The sequence below is a fragment of the Hemiscyllium ocellatum genome, chromosome 15 (genome assembly GCF_020745735.1).
Source record: "Hemiscyllium ocellatum isolate sHemOce1 chromosome 15, sHemOce1.pat.X.cur, whole genome shotgun sequence".
NCBI classification, from domain to species: Eukaryota; Metazoa; Chordata; class Chondrichthyes; order Orectolobiformes; family Hemiscylliidae; genus Hemiscyllium; species Hemiscyllium ocellatum.
The window spans coordinates 49677440-49692639 of record NC_083415.1 but is presented as its reverse complement, the minus strand read 5'-3'; the positions used below and the strand labels follow the sequence as shown (position 1 = coordinate 49692639).

The 15200-nt window shown below is 40.1% G+C and overlaps 1 protein-coding gene across 2 annotated transcripts in view; it reads right to left on the bottom strand.

The window, feature by feature from the left end:
* Positions 1-10185, bottom strand: part of lama5 (laminin, alpha 5) — a 299172-nt gene extending 288987 nt beyond the window's left edge. For both annotated transcript variants that reach the window (XM_060836449.1, XM_060836450.1), the window contains exons 1-2: positions 9816-10185; positions 380-529 (exon numbers count right to left, since the gene is read on the bottom strand). In XM_060836449.1, coding sequence (XP_060692432.1) covers positions 380-529; positions 9816-10079 — 414 coding nt within the window. In that variant the 5' untranslated portion in view covers positions 10080-10185. The remainder of the gene's footprint in view (positions 1-379; positions 530-9815) is intronic.
* Positions 10186-15200: the final 5015 nt, after the last annotated feature.

The following is a 15200-nucleotide window of genomic DNA, read 5'->3' as shown; positions in this document are numbered from 1 at the left end:
GTGTCTCTGGTCAAATCATTGACCTTGATGGAAAATCTTCAACATTATCAGTCAGCTATTCACCTTGATGAAGAACTTATTGCATCAGAGCTTGGTCCTCCATTCAGGCAACACAGACATGCAGGAACACGAGCTAGTGACCAGAAGCTGAAAACATAGCCAAATTTCACTTCCCTGACCCAGAAATGCTAAGGCTAACTGCAGTGCCTTTCATCTGACTTCAGCTGAGATTGGTTAAGTCAACACTGGCCAGAATCAAGCTTTGGACCTTTGCTGAATATTTGGCATATTCACCCCTTGGGTGAACTCATTAGGTCTTACAAAGAAAGGAATTGAAAACAATATTCGCTACATTGGAACAACTGAACTTTAAATTTACCTGCCCAAGGTCAAGTGTAACATTGACTTCATTGTATTCCAGGCCACGGGAGAGAGGGGGACTCTGCCACCAGCGTTCTGTCCCATCAATGGCATTGGTACTTGGATGTGCTTTGTTACTCTCTGCCTTGCAAATATCACAATATTGCCCCTATTAAGGAAAATAACACAAAGTAAGTAAAGTTGCAAGTTCTTAAAAATGCATTACTTTCAAGCTTCTAAACCAGTCTCATTTGTCAATAAAATGATTAGCATAATGTTTAATATAATTAGTACTTAAATGAGTATCTTCAGCTTCCAGTATCAACATCGATTTGTAAATGCCAACAGTTTATGAGCTGATATCCCATGGCACCACTCACTAATAGTCAAAGGTCAAAAGTGCAAATGTGATGGAAAGCTACCAGAACAGAGCTGTGTTTAATCTCCTTCTTTAAGACATTGCTGCCCTGGTACTCCCGTAAGAAAATTATATAAGTGCTACATTATAGATCAATAAATAGACCATTCTTGAAGGACGTTCCACTTTACATCCGGTAGCTTCTGCTTTTTGGAGATTCCAGGTTAGGAGATCCAAAAACAAGCAAGAGGCTGGCTTCTTTTCTCTTTTTCTTAATTATACTGACATTTCAAAATGATAGCTAAAATATGAAGGGGATTGGAGGGTTTGAACTATCGGGAAAGGCTGCATAGGCTGAGGCATTTTTTTTCCCATGGAGCATAAGAGGCTGAGGAGTGACTTCATAGAGGTTTATAAACTCAAGACGGGCATGGATACAGTGAATAGCCAAGGTCTTCCCAGGGTGGGATTACGCAAAACTGGAAGGCATACATTTAAGGTGAATGGGGAATGCTTTCAAAAGGGGTAATTTTTTTCTCGCAGAGAATGGTGTGTGTATGGAATGAGCTGCCAGAGGAAGAGGAGGAGGCTGGTACAATTACAACAATTTAAAAAGGCACCTGGATGGGTACATGAATAGGAAGGGTTTAGAGGGATATGGGCTAAATGCAAGCAAATGGAACTGGATCAGTTCAGGATATCTGGTCGGTATGGACGAGTTGGACTAAAGGGTCTGTTTCCATGCTATTTAACTGTATGACTTTATGATAGCTGCTAAATATAAAAACTTTGCATAAACAGTTACACAAAATCCCAAATTGATTCAAGTTTAGAAGCATATTAGCTATATGTTGGATTAGGAAGAAACTGCTGGACTAATTGGATAATTCAAAAAGAGATTGCAGAGGCATGGTGGGCTAAATATAATTTCCCCCCTGTAGTGTATGTTCAATTTACTCCAACCAAAATGCTGTATTATTCCTGTATGATACTGACAATTTTTTTTTCACAGCTGGTTTACTTACACTTATTTAACAATCCAGTATTAATTTGAATTTTGTTTTAAATCAGAAGGGCACAGGAAAGAAAATGAGAGAACAAGTGGTTCACAAGAATCAATGTTGGATAATCTGCCCAAACGTTCATGAGTGCTGCCGCCAATTTTGCATTTATCCCATGATATAATGGTTCAGATTTTGCAGCAGTAATGATAACAAAGCATAATTACTCACCTCCACTATTCCACTAAAACAGGCAGCAACATCTGGAGTCTGCATATGTGCAGAATTACACAGAACTCCAGACTATGCTGACAATGCTTCCACTTTCCTCCTGAGGACATGTATTCAGCTAATCAATGAGCCTCACTGTAAAAACCCGTGAAAAGATTACATCTTGTTGAATGAAGTGTAGCTGGATTTTTAACTGAACTCGTTTAATTACTGACAAATATTTTCACAGGCTGTGAAAAGCTAATTTTATTACTTGCAGAATGTTAAAGTTCTTTATGAGGATAAAGATACCAGAAGTTAATTTATTTTTATTTTAGTTTCAAGTTTAATCCAATTATTTATTTTGAATTGGGTTAGGGTTTGAAGACCTTGGGGCAGCATTGTGAAGACATCAAGAAGGTGCTCCTCACTGGGAATTAAATAGCACAGTGTAGGAGGGGTCAGTGATAACAGAGAAGACTGAGATAATGTGAGAGATGAGAGAGAATCGGAAACCAAGAAACACATGAGAGGAGACTAACTCGAAGTGATAAATTCCCTTTCAATAATGCAGCAGTAAGATCAGACCTGATATATCTCTGATTACCATAAGCAGTATTATTTAGTCATATTACATGATAAACAAACAGAGTATTATAAAGAAGTCCTTTTGAGCCTGAAGACAGTTCTTGTCTTCTTCCTGACCAATCTGTCTAGAATCCAAAATATTGTTGTAGTCATAAAACCACACAACCAAAGATTCTGTTACATGAAAATGTAAATACAAAGCGAACGATATTAAGTGCTTTTAACTTTCTGGTGTGCTGTGTGTGAATACTTCAATATAACTGGCTATTTATCTACACAAATACATCAGAGCTGCTGCATATCAAGGGATGCCCTGTACCTGTTACCAAGTTTAATCTGCTGTGATAAAGGGTAACACCATGCCACAGAGATGCTAGATTATTGTGGGCAGATTCGATGTCAGTGGCCAACTATGACAAGCCAATTCAAAGTATGACAACTACTCAAAAGAACTTCTTTATGACAAATGTTGGTAAGATTGCATTTCCCACCCATATCTCCTAATGCTGAATATACATGGCTTGGCCTCTTTTCCAGAAATTGCTATTGGAGGCTGCTGGTTCAGTTCAACTGGCATTAAGTGTTAGCCACATAGTGTGGAGTTATGTAATGGCTAGACAGGGTAGTAGTAGTTGGGTTTTAGGAACAAAACAATGAAGCCATCAAAAGTAGAAAGACTGCTTGGTAAAACATACACAACTCTAAGTTGTTAATTAATAACAACAAAGTTCAAGAGCAAGGAAATTAACACTTGCCCAAGACATTAGCTCATCCTTAACTGGAGAAATGTACTGTGTTCTGGGTGTTGCACTCTAAGAAGAATGTGAAGGCAATGAGAACAATGCAGAAAAGATTCACAACAGTAGTTTCAGGAAGAACCACCTCAGTTAGAAAGACAAATTGTTACAATAGTTTTCTTTGGTGAAAAGAAGATTGGGAGGTGATTTGATGGAGGTATTCAAAACCATGAAGCATCTGAACAGAGTAAATAGTAAGAAACTGTTCCTACTTGAGAAAGGGTTAAGTGTGAGAGGTTACAGATTGCAAGTAAAAAGGACAGATTTAAGGTAAAATAAGCAAAAGTAATAAGAAAAAAAATGTCATCCTAGTTAAGGTCTGAAACATATTGCCTGAGAGAGTGGTTGAGGCAGATTCAGTTGATGTATTCAAAATGAAATTAGACTATTATCTATAAAGGAAGAAAATGCAACCGGGAGTGGCAGGGGACACGATGAACTGAACTCCTTCCACACTTTAGCAATTCTGTGATCCTCATTCTTTTCTGGTTCCATAATGTAAATGAGATGAATTAAATACAATTCCATCTGGTGGGATTGCATGGTTAGTCCAACAGCACATGGAATCATAGATTGATTACTGCAGAGAATATGGTTACTTGGCCCGTTGTGTTCTATGCCAGTTCTTTGGACAAGTTGCAAGGTTCAGCCTTCATACACCATCTTAATTAAATTAAGAACGCATTGGAGATAGCAGATCCAAGTGCTAATTTTCCACATTAGTACTGAAAGCCAGAGATTCACTCACCAGACATAAATACTGCAGAAATGGGAAGTTTTTTTTTGTCTGTTACCACTTCTGTTTGACAGAGTCAACTTTCCCAATTAATATGTGAGTAAGTGAATTACCAGCTATAATACTGAATCTTAGAAAACAAAGATTAAAGTTTTGAGCTGCACGAATCTCAGCCTAGACAGTAATGGGGATTTCTTAAATCGGACTCGGTCCTCAAGCTAGGAAACAGAGATAAGCACAGAATTCACACTTCTAAAAAGGATATTCAGTGATGCCATCTGGAATATGTTTGTCTGAGAAGGTTGGGAAGGATAGCATTTGACTCAGCTCAGCAGGGGAGGAACCGATCGACACTCGGGCATAAATTTTTCAAGGATTTTTCAGTGGCTGAAACCTCACTCACCAATAATGTACATCTCAGACAGAGTGCAGAATGGAAAGAATATCAGAAAGAAGGACTCAATTTTCTGACACGAACCTGCCAACAGGTAAATAACTTTGAAGCTGACAAACCCCAAGGACATTACTCCTTGCTATGCAGGTTTACGCGAAGAATGGACAATTGGGAAAACGTAAGTGAAGCTGGAGCAAAATAGTCTTTAAAGATTAATAAAAATCTTTTTTATATTTGTTTTACATTGTTGACGCCATGCTGCGATAGAGGTTGCCACTTTCACCTACACTGAGAAGCATTAAAAATCCAAGCTAATATATGCATTTTAATACCTTCAGTGACATTTCAAACTCTAGTGCCTGCTCAGCTCACTAGTTTCAGGCTCGAACTGAGTTGTAAGGCAAGTTTGTTCAAGTAGATGAATGTTATAATTAACAATCTTTTTATATGTCCTTCTCCGCTATTGCAAGTTAGAAGTTACAGTGCCCATCTGAAATGCATTACATGCATGCACATTCATATTAATGTTACCCAGTTTCCAGTTTCAAAGCAAAACCATATCTTGAAGATGTTCCAGCTGCATGCAGCATTGGCCGTTTTATATTTTCTTTTCAGATTAAATAAACTGTAACAAAAACCTTGTTCAACATCAGCATCCATGACACAGTATAATCTCACCTGAATCCAATATTACCAATCCCTTATGGTACCTATATGCTGTTGCGCCACCTATCTTGCACAGGAAGACTGAAGTCAGAAAGCATTCTGAAAACATTAAGCTCTTAAAACAACAGAAATGATGGAGGGACAGAATTAGGTTATTGTCAATGCCTAGGTTGAAGTTCAGATTTAGAGGTGTTGGTGTTGGACTGGGGTGTACAAAGTTAAAAATCACACAATACCAGGTTATAGCCCAACAGGTTTACTCGGAAGCACTAGCTTTTGGAGCACTGCTCCTTCATCAGGTGGTTGTGGAATATAAGACCGTAAGACACAGACTTTAATGCAAAAGTTTACAGTATGATGCAACTGAAATTATATATTGAAAAAAAGATCTTGATTGATTAATCTATTGCTTCCAAATAAACCTGTTGGACTATAACCTGGTGTTGTGTGATTTTTAACTAGGTTGAAGTTGATGCTCTTGCCTAAGAACGATGTCATGAAGGAAAGGTGAAAAGGCAGGCACAGTTAGACCCTGGGGTTGATTCCACAAACAATACATCATGTGTGGGAAATGATCAGTGGAGGTTTAGTTATTACATAAGGAAGAAAAGAAACCATAGGAGGCTGTCCCACTGGGCTGGGAAATGAAAGACAGATATAAAAAGCTTACAGTGTGGAGAACTGCGTCCAATGCAGTAGTGAGGACATGGATGAGATGGGAAAGCGAGCCGGGCTGTTCGCAACTTTAATTCTATGAACATATGAATTAGGATTGACAGTAGGTCAGAGGATCTGTTCAGCCATTAGATAAGATTAAGGCTGATCTGATTGCAGCCTTCACTTTCTTGTCCATCCTCACTTAGTGACCCTTCCGACACTGCTCTCTGGGGAGGAGAATTCTACAGACTCATGACCCTCAGAAAAATCCTCCTCAACTCCATCTTAAAATGGGAGACCCCTTCGTTCTAACTGGGTGACTCCCTTGTTCTAGTCTCTTCTATAACATCTACTCAGCATCCACTCTGTCAGAACCCTCAGAATCTTATAAGTTTCGATAATATTACAATCATATTCTTCCAAACATCAATGGACACAGGCACAATATTTCCTCAGAATACAAACATTTCAGGAATCAGTTGAATGAACATTCTCTGCACTGTTTCTAAATCAATTATATCCTTTCTTAAGAAAGACCAGAACTGTACACTGTACTCCAGATGTGGTCTTACCAATACCCCGCGCAAACATGTGAAATGCTAACCTAAATCTACATGCCATTCCTCTTACAACAAACATTCCATTTGCTTTCCTTATCACTTGCTGTATCTGCATATTAACATTTATGATTCAAGTACCAGAATATTCAAATTTCCCTGTACCTCAGAGCTCTTAAAATCATTCTCCAGTTAAATAATGATCTGCTTCTATTTTCTTCCGGCCAAATTGGACAAGTTCACATTTTTTCCACATTAGTATTTATTTTCCAAATGTTTGCCTACTCAATATTAACATTATTCTAATTTCATTGGTAGAAAGTGCAATCCTAATGGACGGTTGTGACAAGACAAACACTTTTGTACAACATAGCAACATACTTAATGATTTGAGTTGAAAGAAAAGCAATCAATTAGGGCAGCACGGCGGCTCAGTGGTTAGCACCGCTGCCTCTCAGCACCAAGGGATCTGGGTACGATTCTACCCTCAGGTGACTATCTGTGTGGAGTTTCCATATTCTCCCTGTGTCCACATGGATTTCCTCTGGATGTGTCGGTTTCCTCCCATAGTCCAAAGATGTGCCGGTTAGGGTGGATTGGCCATTGGAAATATAGGGTTATAAGGATAGGTAGGGGTTTGGTCTGGGTGGAATGCTCTTTGGAGTGACTCAATGGGCCGAATGGTCTTCATCCACACTGTAGTGTGTCTGTGAATTGAGGGTCAAAGCCTTGAAGTCATTCCCACACAACAGGGTGATAAATAGCAAAGGGCTTATTTATGAGTAAACAAATATTTGCTGGGGAAACGTATGGCTGACAATGACTGGTGATCTGCTGACAGAGTTTGAGTATGTAGCGGTGAATAGGTGGGACAGATTGGAGATTACTAAGATTGTCCCACAACAGGCTCACCACCCATCAATGAATAAGCAGTTGAAGTTGCTGTTTGTAAAAATTTGCTTCAACAACCCTTTGCTGAATGAATGTCAAAGTTACACATGGGAGCCTAACCTTACCTATCATTATTCCTCAATCACACACCAGCTGGTTTTGTAACAGTGTCTACCCTACTGTTGTTAGAATACTGAATGAACTTGAACTCAATGGACCTGTGTTTTTGTTTTAGCCACTGTTTATCTATTATTTACTATCTATGCTACTTAACTCTGTGGTCTGCCTGTATTGCTTGCATGACAAAGCTTTTCACTGTGCCTCAGTACACGTGACAATTCAAGTCAATCTTCTTATTTTTCTCCTAAGTTCATATTCCTACTTGTTTAAGTCTATAGCTACAACCCCTCATTTCTAATCTATTCTTCAAGGGCTATTGAAGTTTCTATCACAGTCTGAGATGCATTATTCCAAATACTGCATTCTCCTCTCTTGACAACCTTCCCCTGCAGGCAGCATATTGTGCAATTAATTTTGCCAGCCTCCTTCCAGTCACAATCACACCATCTAACATTTTCCATCTCTTCCACTGTCTGGGAAAACCCTTTACACTGACACTATAACTATCATGTACATGCAATTTTAAAATTAATAGATTTGATTTACTCTCGGGATGTTGTTGAAGAATCAAGTGTCTTCAAATTTGAGAAGCTTTTGTTTTAGTGCACTTCTTTCTATGACTGTGAACATGTTTTGTAAAGATAATGGGGACAAATAAATTAAGTTAGCTCGCTCCACCAACGCTGTCAGGCCTACTGAGTTTCTCCAACACTCTCTGATTTTATTTCAGATCTCCAGCATTCGTTGTACTTTGTATTTTTGCTTTAGGCGATGCTGTCACTTGCTGCACGCTTCTAGAAGATTTCACAGGGATCCACTCTTCTTACTTCGACTCTCAAAGCACAGGAGTACCGCCAGAACATCAAGGATCATATTTCAAATTCATTTAATCACTAAAAGCATGACTGAGCAACACTTCATTGCATAATTTCCCTGACAGATGCAAGATATTGTTCTAGGAGGGAGATAGATCATTTAAAAGACGCAGTCTCCATTAACACAGCCACTCTCTCAAAAGGGATCTGGAAACAATAGTGAAGTTAATACTTGCTGCATATTTTAGTGCATCATTGAAGGAGGGGAACAGTGGAGTTTTATCCTTTAAAACCTCCTGACAGCAGCGATTCAAATTTCCCATTTAATTACAAAGGAGAGCCCTCCCACCTCTCTCAACATGCATTGCAGGAGTTACAGCAAGGCTTGCGTTCAGCAGTAAATTCGTGTTATCAGTCACGGGCAAAGTTCAAAACGTAACTGTGTTTTCGAAAAGCGACAGGAACAATTAGCTTTAAACCAGGCTTGTTAAATCCCCAGCCTTGAAACTTTGTGAATGGACTGTTTTACAGTCCCATCCCCACAATTCACCTATAGTTGGCAAAATGATACAGAAAAAATATGCGTTAGGCTTCTTTAGCATCCTGAATGTTGCCAGTCGCTGGTTTTAATACTGGAAGTAATGGGATTGAGATGAAGCGTATCACCATAGACCGCGGCTGCAGCAGCCAAAGACGGAGATAAGCTGGCAGTGTGGCGGGTTAACACTGCCTTCCAGCCTCCTTTAGTCTGGGATCACTGCTCTGCAATGACAGTCTCTGCTGAGCACATCTTCAGAGGAATCCAATACCAGCCTAAATAAGGAAATAAATTGGACAATTGCGCTCATGGGAGCGACTTGACTGAGGGGGTTGAGAATGTTCCCGAGGAGGGGGCGTGAAATGATCGCCGCTACAACAGAAAGAGACTGAGGGAAAGTAAAACTCGGTTTTGTGGATCGCTATAAACTGAGCTGAACGGCTGGGAGTTTCATTCGCGGGAGCTAGGGAAGAGGGGTGGTGGACGCTGTATCTGCTGGGAACGGGGCAACGGGCCGAATGGTCTGCTTGCATTGCAGCGATTTCTGATTGATCGTATCCGGCCTCCTACTTCCAGAAGTTTGCACATTCTCCCGCATTTTATAAACCTCTCGAGCCAGAGACCATTCTATTAGGTCAGTCACAGCAGAGATCCACCTTCGTAGCTTTAAAAATACCCCCATTAAAATTAATTTTATATTCTGCAGTGTCCGGATCATGTCTGTGTAAACCAAACATGGATACACAAGCCGAGTGGGATGCAGGCGATTCTACCCGGAGTCGGAATACTGTGTTGGAAGTTCGTGAGATTTGTTTTAAAACAACCTGCTAAAGCCCTGGGTTGAAATTGCTTGTTAATTCCCACCAACCGCGAAGCAGCCGACATGTGTAACTGTGCGGCTGGCTGGGTTTGTTTAAGAGATAAGACTAACACTTTAATGCTGTAACATTTGAACTTTGGTAAACACAGGTAACAGGCTTTAAATGCTAGCATAAATATTACCAACCGCTCTATGTCTGATCATTGCGGCTCATTTCTCTCTCACACTCTCTAAGAAAAGCAGACGGTCCAACTGAAAGCCAATGGGTGTGTATACAGTACACTGTTTGTGAGCCAGATTTCATTACCTGGATAGTTTGACTGGGGTCGCCAGATACTGGACCGCCAACCAATTTACAATACAGATCCTCCACCGGCTTTCCCGATTCATCCTGCCCGCAAGTGGCCGTGGCTGTGATCTTTGTGCCCTCCGCTAAGTTAAAGTAAGGCGGGTGGAGGCTGAAGCCGTTCACCCCGTAACCATAGGTGATAACGTCCTGCGCCGAGAGTAGCCTGGCGGTGCAGCAAATGTACCACAGCAGCGCTGCTGCAGTTGCAATGCTTCTCGCCATGTTTCTCCTGAGCTCACTCACAGTGTCCTGCCTACACTGCTCATCGCCGCTGACTGGGACTAATTGAGTGAATCGTGAACTCTCTCTCTCTCTCCCTCACACACAGCAGCCCCAACCAGGCAGGGCTACCTAATCAACTGATGATGCATCAATCACCCTCCTCCCTCGACTACAATCACAATGGAGGTTTGTACCTTGAATTGCAAACAGGAGGGCGTTGCTTTAAACACACACACACACACACAAAATGCCTCATTCCTCCTCCTCCAGCCCCGGAGTTTGCAAAAAAAAAGTTTGGGTTCTGCTAGTGAAACATTTTCAACACCTCCCATAATATCAGTGCAAAATAAAATCAAGAGGAGTAAAACCTGACTGCGATTGTTCCTGTACCTGCTCACTTTGTAATACAATTGCTAATGCAATTTACAAATGCTGACCTCAAAACGTTAACTGTTTTTCTGTCTGCAGATGCTGCTGAGTTTCTTCAGCACTTCGTTTTTGTTTTACATTGCAATACATAAAGGAAGGCTAGTGCTTGATAATGTTTGCGGTAATGATGAATTTGAGCAGATATTTTTGATTTGATTTGATTTATTATTGTCACATATACCAAGACAGTGAAAAAGTATTGTGTGCTGACCAGGTAAAAAATAACATATATGAGCACGTAAGGGTAATAGAACAGAATGCAGAATATACCATATTTTTCAGTTAACCTGCTCAGATATAGAGTCATAGAGATTTACAGCATGGAAACAGACCCTTCGGTCCAACCCGTCCATGCTGACCAGATATCCCAACCCAATCTAGTCCCACCTGCCAGCGCCCAGCCCATATCCCTCCAAACCCCCCCTATTCATATAGCCATCCAAATGCCTCTTAAATGTTGCAATTGTACCAATCTCCACCGCCTCCTTTGGCAGCTCATTCCATACACGTACCACCCTCTGCGTGAAAAAGTTGCCCCTTATGTTACAACATAGATCTTCTGGACCAGATGTAGGGAGGGTACCATTCACCACATCACTCAGGAGTAAGCTGAGCATGCAAAGGGAAAGTGAGGACTGTCGATGCTAGAGATCAGAATCAAAAAGTGTGGTGCTGGACAAAGTACAGCAGGTCAGGCAGCATCCAAGGAGCAGAAGAGTCAATGTTTTGGGCATGAGCCCTTCATCTGCTTCACCACAGTTTTTTTGACTCTGGGCATGCAAGGCATCTGTACTCACAGGTGAAGCTGAGGAAGTCCTGGATTCTGTCACAGTATCTGCTCATGGAGAAATGAGGGAGTCTTTAGAATTAATGGACTCTTAAAAACTTTGCAAACAATAAGCTCTGTGTTCTTCCTTGTACTATTTTAATTCAAAGGATTAGAGTCTGTACTTCAAGTTTTATTGCTCTATAAACCAGTGCCTATGATTTGTGACCCTTCCCTGAATCTAGCTCCAACATGCCTGGGGCTCTGGTCGCTCATCATTTGTTAAAAACAGATTCTGAGATCCACAGTATTTATAAAAGCACTATCATCAGCAACAATTACTTGCATTTCCATAGCACTTTTAACATAGTAAAACTTCCAACAGAACCTCACTGGAGCAAAACCACAGAATAATTGACACTAAGCCAAGGGGGGAAACATCAGGTTAGGTCCAGAGACAGGATTTGAAGAATGTGTGAAAGGTGGAGCGAGGTTTATGGTGAGCTCTCAGGTAGCTAAACAAAAGACACCAAAAGGGGAAAGGAAGTAGTAGCAGACAGAAGCAAAGCTGTTCCTGGAGGTTTGGAGCAAGTTAAATTGCTGGGGAGATATGGAGCCATAGAAGGATTTAAGCTTTGGGATGACTGTTTTTAAAAAAACCTAGTTGATGTCAGACTTGAGGTTGGAAATGATGGTGAATGGGAATAGGTTTGAATTAGAAGCAGAGGTATGAGTGCACCTTGCATCCATGGAGTGATAAAGAGGCCTGTTGGGAATAATCAGGTCTTGAGGTTTAAAAACAAAAGCCATGGATGAGAGTTTCAGCAGCAGATGCAGTGACAGGGAATGTATTTTGAAGGATGTACTAGGTAGTGTTTGTCATGGAACAAAAGAGACTGGAAAAATCACACCAGGTGCATTATCATTTCATAAAAGCTAACACCCAAAACATTAACCTGTTCTCTCTTCTTTGTACAACCACTGACCTTTTCAATTCCCGTGTCAGTTTCCAGAGCTTGTGTCTTTGCACATTCTATAGCATCATCATTCTAATCAATTATCACGTTTTGTTCCAGTGGACTTCTACATCTGAGTTAAATAGTAACGAAAAATACATAAATGATAAGTGTAATAGTGTTGAGATATTCTAATGTCAAGAGTGTGGTACTGGAAAAGCACAGCAGGTCAGGCAGCATCTGAGGAGCAGGAGAATCGAGGTTTCGGGCATAAGCCCTTCATCAGGAATGAGGCTTGTGGACCGGGGGCTGAGAGATAAATGGGAGGGGGGTGGGGAGAATGCAAATGCATTTTCAGCTATCTTCTCCCCAAACCCACCCCCCTCCCATTTATCTGTCAGTCCCCAGCCCACAAGCCTTATTCCTGAGGAAGGGCTTATGTCTGAAATGCCAGTTCTCCTGCTCCTTGGATGCTGCCTGACCTGTTGTGCTTTTCCAGCTTCCAGCTGACCTCCAGCTTCTGCAGTCCCCACTTGCTGCTGAGATATTCTAATGACAAACATTTGGAAATATTATAAATCCTCTCCATGGAACCAATTCTAAACACCATCCAATAGACAATGAGCATGTATAGCTGAACACTACAATAATTTTATGAATCACCTGCTTTTCTTTGTTTTTCTTCCTAAGCACTGATGTTTTTTAAAAAATTTAACAATTAGCATTTTTTGTCCACTGTTTAAATAGAAAATTACATGGGTCTTAGGCTGAGACGATATTTGAACAACTTGTGGACCATCCAAGCATAGCCCCCTACCATTATGTGAATAAGAATTGCTTAAAAGCGGTATTGATTTGGATTCAGGAGTGGAGCTCTTTCTGTATCTTGTTAACTTTTTTTTTGAATAGTTTTAATGTTCTAATTTTCAGTTTGGAACATCAATCCGCATTGAGTAAGAATTGAGAGATTATGTAACAGTCAATTTTCTATCGGTTAAAGGAACCAAAATTATGCAGCCAATCAGAACGTTCTGACAGAGAGCTACCAGACTCAATGTTAACTTTGCTTTCTTCCCACAGATAATGTCAAACCTGTTGAGTTTCACCAGCAATTTTTGTTTTTGTTTCAGATCTCCAGCAGCTCTTTGTTTTATATTAAGATGGGGATGTTATTGGGTTATGGGTGAGACGCCTTATTGAACAGTAGATTAGATTAGTTTACTTACAGTGTGGAAACAGGCCCTTTGGCCCAACAAGTCCACACCGACCCGCCGAAGCGCACCCACCCAGACCCATTCCCCTATATTTACCCCTGCACCTAACACAATGGGCAATTTAGCGTGGCCAATTCACCTAACCTGCACATTTTCTTTGGACTGTGGGAGGAAACCGGAGCACCCGGAGGAAACCCATGCAGACACGGGGAGAATGTGCAAACTCCACACAGTCAGTCGCCTGAGGCGGGAAGTAGAATGGTACTTACTGTCCATACATACCCAACAACAGCTTGCATTTAAACAGTACCTTCAGCAGCGTTATCAGAAATAATTTGACACCAAGCAGTAGAGAAAGATATGAAGTTAAATGACCAAAATCTTATATGACCATAAGAATTAGGAGAAGTAGGCCACTTGGCTGACCTGTTTGTGCTGAACTCTACTTTCTTGTCTACCCTATATAACTCTTAACTTCCTTCATCAAATATGTCAGTGTTAAATAGTGTTTTAGAGCAGGAGGAGGCAAATTTGCCAATTCCATTAAACTTTGTTTTCTGCAAAATCAAAATGCAGAAGTCATTCATTTTTAAAAGAAAAGGATAGAAAATGATGGAAGAAATGAAAAATAACACTAAGATGATCCTATTGCAGGTGTGCAGCTGTGAAGCATTTCAACTGCTAGTGTAAGGTTAAAAATTGGTTAGGGCAGAGAGTGAAAAATTTCGTTGCTCCCTTAATTGAAGTCTTTCAGCATCACAAGGGTCTATACAATCACACCTCATAACTATTAAATTTCAGCACCAAGCAGTGCTGAAACCTAACACCATAACCACAGCACCGCGAAAGTAACATGCAAACTGTCAAGCTACCAGCAGAGTCTTGTCATTTTATTCTGGAAGTTTTCAGTAATAAAGAGCTACATACAAATCTTATGCAATAACGGTATAAATTTTCAGTCATAATGGTCTGTCCGTCATCTAATGCCAACCACTCAGTAAAGATATTCTTATAATTTGACAGGAGTTAAACTGAAAACACTGAACTCCAAATATGCTGCAAATTACAGTTGGACAGTTGGAGTAGAGACTTTTAATAGATACTTATCTTTGTTTTAACAATGTGTCTAACACTTGTTGAAAACGGTAAATTCTATAATTTTACGACTTGACACTTTAAAACCTTTAACTGAGGGGTTATAGGATGCATTGTTCAATGATGAAACAGCCTTAGAAGAACTGATTGCTGATAACATTGTCCACCAAAGTGTAGACATGTTAAACCATAGTATATCCTTTAAATCCATTTCAAGTCCCTTAAGGCCCTACCTGCAACCACTATACACATTTTTACTGAAACATTCTACTGGATATAATGTATTTAAACTATGTACAGGTTGGTGTTATTGTCATCTGCAATCAATTCCTGCAATAATGTAGTCTGGTCAGACAGCAATGTAATTCGTAGCACCTTCCGAGTTTGAAAAACAAATATTTCATTCAATTATTATAAATGTTTCTTGCCTTTTGAGTTCATGTATTTATTATTTTAGTTGAATTTAAATAAGGTAATATGAAAAACGTTCCTCCTCAGAGATATAAGAAATATCACAAATTGGACTCAAAATATTCAGTTTTTCTCTTCACTGATGCTGCCAGACCTACTGAGTTTCTCCAGTATCTTCTGTTTTTATTTATGATCTAGAGAAATAATTTCTCTGAATGTGAGTCTCTATAATAAATGGCATCAGGAACAA